This window comes from Aquila chrysaetos, chromosome 2 (assembly GCF_900496995.4).
Source record: "Aquila chrysaetos chrysaetos chromosome 2, bAquChr1.4, whole genome shotgun sequence".
NCBI lineage: Eukaryota > Metazoa > Chordata > Aves > Accipitriformes > Accipitridae > Aquila > Aquila chrysaetos.
Genome location: NC_044005.1, coordinates 28,257,419 through 28,265,402, shown reverse-complemented (window position 1 = coordinate 28,265,402; position 7,984 = coordinate 28,257,419). Strand labels below are relative to the sequence as shown.

At 57.2% G+C, this 7,984-nt stretch overlaps 1 protein-coding gene and 1 long non-coding RNA gene across 3 annotated transcripts; one reads left to right on the top strand and one right to left on the bottom strand.

Annotated features, from left to right (window-relative positions):
• Positions 1–395: 395 nt before the first annotated feature.
• On the bottom strand, positions 396–5,423 carry FOXA1 (forkhead box A1). The gene is made up of 2 exons (XM_030007205.2): positions 4,943–5,423; positions 396–2,459 (listed from the first exon to the last, which is right to left on the bottom strand). The coding sequence occupies exons 1-2, from the start codon at positions 5,012–5,014 to the stop codon at positions 1,197–1,199; spliced, it is 1,335 nt and encodes a 444-aa protein (XP_029863065.1). The 5' UTR covers positions 5,015–5,423; the 3' UTR covers positions 396–1,196.
• A 490-nt stretch (positions 5,424–5,913) lies between these two features.
• On the top strand, positions 5,914–7,048 carry LOC115338572. Of its 2 annotated transcripts, none has more exons than XR_003922433.2 (2): positions 5,914–6,105; positions 6,723–7,048. It is a non-coding gene; the product is annotated as an uncharacterized LOC115338572 (long non-coding RNA). The 2 variants fall into 2 exon arrangements; XR_003922432.2 differs by having other exon boundaries at positions 6,720–7,048.
• The last annotated feature ends 936 nt before the right edge of the window (positions 7,049–7,984 follow it).

The following is a 7,984-nucleotide window of genomic DNA, read 5'->3' as shown; positions in this document are numbered from 1 at the left end:
TCTTTTACTGTCATTTAAAGCAATTTCCAGCTGTGGAGAAAGAAAAAAAATATAAACCATGCAATAAATTAAGAACATTGAGACAGCGAACAGGAATAATAATAAAACCCGTCTGGCTATGCTAACACCGTGTAAAACTGTGGAAAGTGCATTAACACTGGATGAAACAAGCTGACGATGGCGATAATTAAACGGCCACAAAAAAAAATTGGATGTGGAATTTATTAAACAAGTTGGAAAAGGGGAGAGAGACAGAGGTCTCCTCTTTTCCTTGCGTCGGTGTAATAGTCAACGTTTCCAGGGGAAGGGGGAAAATAACCTTGTTATAGATACACAGTTCTAGCTGGTACACGATGAAGACACTTAAATTAAATAAGCATGTCATCCAAATGTTGATGAGAGTTCCTGATGAACGAGAATCTTCAGTAACAGATGGGAAGGAAAAAAAAAATCCGACTGGCTGTGACCTCTTGTAACTTTATATTACATCCCAAGACAGGTAACACTTGGAAAAAAATAAGGGTCGCATCCTGCACTCCAAAGCTCCAGTTGGTCCCCGTGGGAGTGCAGGATCCGGCCCACAGCATCTGGGTGTATGCGGGTTGTACTAGCCGAAGGTTTATTTTGCGAGTATCAAAAGGATGATCCAAGAAAGTAAATAGTCCTCTTGTTGCTTAGAGATTCTCTTAGTGTTTTGCTACTTCACAGCAGTATTGTCCTTCAAAGCCTTTTTAATTAAAAAAAGTCTTAAATGTCTACTCACTTCTTCATCTCCGTATTGTTAAAGTATTGCCACATACCTGTAAACTTACATGAGATTATAGAGCACAGAAGGGGGGAGACGAGGGGGGCAGAAAGCACAAACAAGTAGTTTACAAGCTCAACAATTTTTTCTTCTTTTTAATAACACCCTGCAAAGGCTAGGGGGGATCTCCGGGGAGAGGGGCTGGGCGGGGGGGACGGGGAGATGGGAGGGGGTATGTACAAGCGGGACGGGGCCGGCTTTGCAGGAGGTCATGGTGGATCATAACAACACACAACGCGTTGCGAGACAATTAAAAAGTAACAGTCCTTTGTATGCAGCGTGCGGAAACACCTCGGTTTCTCTCAGGGAGAGGGAAAGCGGGGAGAGAAGCCAGGAAAGGGGCTTGGGGGGGAGGGGGAGAGGGGCTTACGCTGGCGATGGGGGTGCAGAGCTAGGAGGTGTTTAGCACGGGTCTGGAATACACACCTTGGTAGTAGGAAGGCTCTAGGGCCGAGGGCTCGATGCTGCTCCGGCCCGCCATGGAAGCGCTGCCCAGGGGCAGCCCGCCGGGGATGCTGGCCCCGTAGGAGGAATATTGCAGCGCCTGCTCGTAGGCTTTGAAGTCCAGCTTGTGCTGCTGCTCCGAGGAGGACATGAGGTTGTTGATGGAAAAAGGGTGGTTGAAGGAGTAGTGGGGATCACCCTTGAGGTGGAGCTGGGGTTCGTGGGCTAAGGAGTGAGGGGGGTGCGGGACGGAGGCCAAGGCGGGGACGGAGCTGATGGTGGAGGAGGCGACCGAGGCCGAGGTCTTTAGCTCCGTGCTCGATCCGCTGTGGTCCATAGACTGGGGGCTGGTGGACGGGTTGGAGCTAGAGAGGGAGGTGGTGGTGTCCAGCTGCGCTGGTTTATTGTGGCCTCTGTGCAGGGGGGAGTTGGAGCTGGAACTGGAGGCCCCGGCCTGATCTTTCCTTCCCTCCTGAGGGGCTTTGCTGTTCGCTGGCTTCTCGCACTTGAAGCGCTTTTGCCGGCGGAGGTAGCAGCCGTTTTCAAACATGTTGCCTGAGTCGGGATGCAGGGTCCAGTAGGAGCCCTTGCCAGGCTTGTCAGGGGAGCGGGCCACCTTGACGAAGCAGTCGTTGAAGGAGAGCGAGTGGCGGATGCTGTTCTGCCAGCGCTGCTGGTTCTGTCGGTAGTAGGGGAAAAGGTCCATGATCCACTGGTAGATCTCGCTCAGCGTCAGCATCTTGCTGGGTGCCTGCTGGATGGCCATGGTGATGAGGGAGATGTAGGAGTAGGGTGGCTTGGCGTGGGGGTAGCTCCGCTTGAATGTCTTGGCGTCCCGCGTCCTGCCGAGGTTGGACTGGGTGTAGGCCATGGGGCTCATGCAGGGGTTCATGCCGCCATAGGGGCTCAGCCCGTTCATGGGGGCTGGCTGGGCAGACATGGCGTTGATGCCACCGGGGCTCAGCGCCGTGCCCATGGCGGCCACGCTGGCCGGCATGCCGTTCACCGGCCCTGCCGAGCCCGCCGGCATGCCGGCCACGGCGCCAGGGCTCAGCCCGGCCCCCAGCCCCGTGTTGGCGTAGGACATGTTGAAGGAGCTGGAGGTCATGTTGCCGCTCGTCGTCATGGTGTTCATGGTCATGTAGGTGTTCATGGTGTTCATGGAGCCCAGCCCCGAGTTCATGTTGCTCACGGGCACCGAGGAATAGGCCTAGGGCAGCGAGACGGAAAGAGGGGGTTAGAGGGGAGAGAGGCGCGGGCAGGACCCCGGCGGGGCCGGATCCACCCGTCCTGCCCGCCCTGCCCAGCGAGCCGTGCGACCGTCCTGCCGCGGGACGCCTCCTGCTTCCCCGACCCCCGGGAAAGCGCTTTCCAAAAGCTACACGGAAAGGCCTCCGGCTCGATGAAAAGCTCTAATTCATACTTATACGTGTTTATAAACAGACACGGAAGAGGGGGGGCTCGCTCCCGACGCGCTCCCGTTCTACCGGCGTGCCGTAGCTTGCGCCGGGATCACCGGGGCGCACGGACCGACGGCCTTCCCGGAGCAGCTCCGCACCCCCGCAGAGCCGGGCTGCGGGCTTTATCTGCCCCGGGAGGAGGTTTTCTCCCGGAGTATTCCCGTGGTTTTGCTGATTTTGTGTCCCGTCTCGCTAGCTAAGTATTTAAACTCATCGGATTATTGAAATTTACGGGCGCACGCTGACTGCGCCAAGGAGAAATTCAGCTGCCTGCACTTTCTTAGAATAATCTCATGCATCTCTCCCACCCTGCACTGATTTAAATTTCTATTCTTACATAAGATGCGATAATGTCTCGTCGCAAAAAAACCACAAAAACCCCAACAACCCAAAAAAACAGCAAACCCCAAACCAAAACCCCCAAGCCCAACAGCTCATGTCCGCGCATTTTATCTGCGGAAAGCTTCCCCCTTGTCTGCATTTTCTATCAAGTCAGTCTTTAAATTAAAGTTAAAAAAAAACCCCAAACTTTCCCAAAGTACGAAAAGCCTGAACTTTCCCTGCCTGAGATTTTCTACAATTGCCCGACGTGCAAAAATTGCAGCACCCTACCGCATAACACAACTCTTAAAAAAAGCAGAACAGGAGAGCCTGAAATCGTGCTTTCCAGTACGGCATCTGATTTAACAGGAGGGAGAAAGACGTTCCCCGTTTACCTCGAACAAAGGCAATACGGCTAAGAAAAGGAGGTTTAGGCGACGGTTAAATGTATAAAATTCATTACTGTTCACTACGAATTCCAAGAGCTTCTAAATGAGCTTTTAATTTAGAGGATCACATTAATTATTTGAGATGGTAGAACGCGGATGGGTTTCCCACCTTGCATCCGTGCAGTGATTCAAATTAAATAGCAGGAAAGGAGAAAAGATTTGAGGCTAAAAAACAGCAAAAAGCCAAGGTCGCTTAACTTTATGTTTGTGGGTAATGAGTACGGCGAGGATAAATGGAGTCTGGAAACGGCACATAATTAGGATGACCCTTATTTGCCCTTAGCCGACTTTCCTCTATTAAATACGATGCCAGCAGGGTGACACGTATCTGCCTGTGCCCGCGTGGCCCTATGGGCGCTGTGTGCCAGCTCCGGGGTGCAGGGACGAGGCGTGGGGACCGCGGAGCCCCGCGTCCGGGTGTGCTGATGCAATGCCCGGCTGCGCACACCTAGGTGCCTGCCTCGCCACCACACTTCCTTAAAACAGCTCCTTCCCGGGCGGGAATCCGAGGGGCTGCTGGCAGTGGTGCTGGGCGCCGGCGCCTCCCGGGGACCGCCGCTGCAGAGCCGCAGCGGCACAGTGCGACCCGCGGGCCCCCGCAGGGCCGAGGCGCGCCGCGGGGAGGGCTCCGGGCGCTTCCGTGGCTCTCTCCTCCGCCGTAGGTGTTGGCGCTTGGGCCGCCTCTCCCCCTTCTTTTGCACCGCGTTGCCAAACGAGCGCGGGGGGCGGAAGCGCCTCCCGGGGTGCCGCGGGCCGGGCCGGGCCGGACCGGGCCGGGGCGGCGGGGCCGGGTGCGGGCCCCCGCTCCCGCTCTGGAGCCCGGGGCCGCTCTCGGCAGCGCCGCCCGCCGGCCCGCGGCAGCAGCGCACGCCGCAGGCAGCCCCTCTTGCGAAGTACGAACGAACGGCTATCTTCTCCCCCCCCCCGCCTTTCTTCTCGCTCGGCTTTAACAGGTGAGGCCCCCGGCGACGGCGAGCAGAGAGGCCGGCGGCCCCGCCGAGGAGCCCGGGGAAGGCACTGCCCCCGCCCCGGGACGCGCTTGCGACCGGCTCTCTCGCCCCTGCCATCTGCCGGGAAGGAGCCGGGGGCCGGCAGCGCGGCGAGTCCTCTGCCCCGAGCCAGGAGTTTTCGGGGCGCTTTTGTGCGCGCCGCAAGCGGAGATTACGCCTTTTAGACGAGATCGAGGGCTGCCGCCGGCCCCCCGGCCCTCCCGGCGGGCCCGCAGCCCCCCCGGGTCTCCCTCCAAGGCCCGCCGGGGCTCTCGGAAGCCGTGTTTTCCTCGGGGAAGACTGGCCGGCTTCAGCGCCGGAGGGAGGGGGGGAGGCACGTTTGCGCTGGCAGGATCTGGAGCGCAAACCGATTCCTCCGGTTGCTGCCCCCCTCCAGACCCCCAGCCCTCCCCCCGGCCCCCCCCCCCCCTTGCAGAGGGGCAGCAGCGGAGCCAGACCCTGGGATTTACTCACCTCCTGAGTGTCGGCGTAGTAGCTGTTCCAGTCGCTGGTTTCATGCCCTTCCATTTTCACAGTCCCTAACATTATGGAGCCAACCTGCCCGGTGTAACCATCCAGCCCTCTTGCAAGTGAGCGACGGGCAGCAGGAAAAGAGCCCGAAAGCCCGACCTAGCAGGAAGCCAGCTCTCAGGAGGGGCGGGGGGTGCTGAATTCTCCTCTATAACCAGCCAAAAAGGAGGCAGGGAGCGGTGTGGGGCGAGACAGTTGAGAAAGTGAGGAAGTGCCGGCTGGGATGTGAGTGGAGTTGAGCTGATGTGTATCTTACGTCGCAGAAGTACCCACCTCCTCCTCCTCCTCTCCCCATTTGTCCGCCGCACAAAGGCGTTCGCACCTACAAAGCCGGAGATGCACCTGCAAACAAGGCAGTTCCCCTCGCCTGCAACTCCCCCCGGGGCGGCACTTTATTTGCAAAGCGGCGTAATTGGTTTAAGCTTGTGGGGAAAGAAGGAGAGACAGAGGTGGGAAAGGGGGACAGAGCAGGAAAAGGACGGGGGGGGACGACCCACCCTTTCAGATGGACAGGACGAATGCTAGGAGGGATCGGTGGAAATGAAATGAGGTAGATAAGGGAAGGGCAGGCCCCTCTGTTTGAAGAGAATGCGAAAGGCCATCCAGCCTTAAACCCCTGAGATTAGGGGCAATATTTACTGAAGTCCAGTAGATGCTCTTTTAACTTGGTGGCCCGGACGTGCTCCAAAGTCCCGAGTCCTGCAGCCCACAGGCTCCCCCCCCCGCTCCCGCCCCTCACTTCAAAGCTGGTTACCGCGCAGGTACCTCCGCGGGCCCCCCCCGCCCCGGCCGCGGCCCCCCCCGTTCCCAGCCCCCTCGGGGCGGGGGACCGGCCTCGGCGCTCCGGGCTGCGAGCAGGAGAGCTCGGCTCCCCGCTCCCCAAAGCCTCCCGACCCCCCCCCCACCCCCCCGGGCTAAACCTAGCCTTTCAAATGGGGCTGCCGTCCTATGTAGGTTGGTGATGGTGATAGTTCTTTTCTGGTGCCTTAGGTTTAGAAACCATGTGAGTCACCTCGCTGAGACATAACACTAGAGGCACCCAATAAATGCGGACAGAGGCTTGAATGCGGATCCACCGATATTAACCTCCACTTGGCAAACATCAGGTGAGTCACTGGAACCATTTTATATCTTTACTGTGGAAAGCCTCCAGCCCAGAAGGCTCCCTTGGAAGGCTCCAGGCACCCAGGAGCAGCAATAATAAATAGCGGGTATCTCATTCCCGACTTCTTGCCCATTAACCTGATTCTCGCAAAGAACAGGGGAGGAGGAATCTACACGGGCTGGTAAAAGGTAAAAAGGGGCAACACCGATAAAAAAAATTGACAATGGACAACGTTCTTTATTATTATGGAGGGAATCTCTCAGTCTCTGCAGACGGATCGAACGTCCTCTGTTCTGCTCCTGCCCTGTCCGACTCTTCGAGCTTATGTCAAGATCACAGACTTTTCTTGGGTTTCTCTGCTCTATCCTTGATGAAGTTGCTCCTGCCGAGCTACCAGCACTTTATCACCTGATAGTAAAAAAAAAGACAACCCCCAAAAACCCCACCCACCAACCAACCAGCCAACCCCCCCAAACCCAAATAACTTCTCGGGCAACGGGAATTTGAAGGGGAAATAAAGTTTCTTGGGGTTTTGCAAAAGACTTGCGTATCATACCACACAAACTAAAACACACATCTGGGTCTGAATTTCTGCCTGGCATGTTTATCGTCCAGCAGGATCACAGTTGCTTCCACAGTGATTTGTCCTCGAGTGATCTGCGAAAACGTCACCCTCACAAACACGATTTTAAAGTTCCTTATGCAGAGACTCAGGATTCAAACGACGAGGTACAGCATATCTCCACTTCCACAAATACGTTTTAACTTGTCCTCTAAATGTGTTTTCTGTTATCCCTTTCTTTGTTCTTTCCCTCCTCGTCCTTCTTTCTTTAAATCTGGCAACAGAATCAAGTCAAATCCTCGAAACAAACAAAACTCTGGACTCAGCAGACGACAACAAGGGATGAAAATGTGTCTTGAAGGAAATAAAATAGATAAAAGCACTGGATTAAACCCCTACTTTCTCAAACGGTCAAACTGCACCCATGGAAATTGGAACAAACCCCAGTGGAAAACCTAAGAGATGTTAAAATTGCGGTCTTCGTGTATGCACCCTCCCTCTTTCACTAATGGCAGCGGTCTGTACGTCTGAAAATAGAGACCCTTCGGTGGTGGCTTGTTCATTTCAGTGCTTGAGGTCCCCACAGAAGTACAGCTGCATGCGGCGAGGCCGGGAGGGGTGCCGCCGTCCCAGGGACCCTGCTGGCGGCACCTCCCCGCCGGACGACCTCGGGGCGGTGCTGTCCCGCTTCCCAGAGCCCAACCCCGCGGGAGCAACACCCGCCGGGACGCCGGGCGGCCCACGCAGGGCTCACTCCGTCCCTGGAAAAAAAGAGCAGGCACGAAGCCGGCCCCGCTCCTCGGATGCTGCTACGAACCGCGGAGGCGTTTCGCCGGGCGGAGCAGACGTGGCGCCCGGCAAAGCCGCTCTCCGCGCCGGCCGGCCCCTCGGGACGCCCCCGCCGGGATGCCCGCCGGCCGGCCCGGGCCGGGCCGGGCCGGGCCGGGCCGGGCCGGGCCGGGAGGGGAGGGGAGGCCGGGGGTTGTGCAAAGTCGCAGCGCCTCCTGTTGTCCGGTTGCGGCTCGGGCTCGGCTCCCTCTTCCCAAGGTTGCTCCCGGAGGTGAGAGCAGAGGCGGGCTCCTGCCTGCAACCTTAGAGAGCCTTTCGGCTTGGTGTGCAAACCAGCAAGCCCCAGGCAGAGTTAGCCGTTCCTGGAAATTCCCTTCAGCCCGGGTTGCTGTGTTGCAGCCCCGGTGGAGAAAAGCCTTCCTTGCGTGAAGAGGAGGGTCATGACAGCTCTGCCCACGACCACGGGAAAAAGAGGGTATTTCGGTAGTTGCCCTTGCCCTGCACTTGAGCCTCTGCGAAACTGTAGTGT

Coding starts and splice junctions, on each gene's coding strand:
- FOXA1 (XM_030007205.2), bottom strand. CDS start 5,014: ATGTTAGGGACTGTGAAAATGGAAGGGCATGAAACCAGCGACTGGAAC. Junction 2,460..4,942: donor ACTACGCCGACACTCAGGAG/GTGAGTAAATCC, acceptor TCGCTGCCCTAG/GCCTATTCCTCGGTGCCCGT.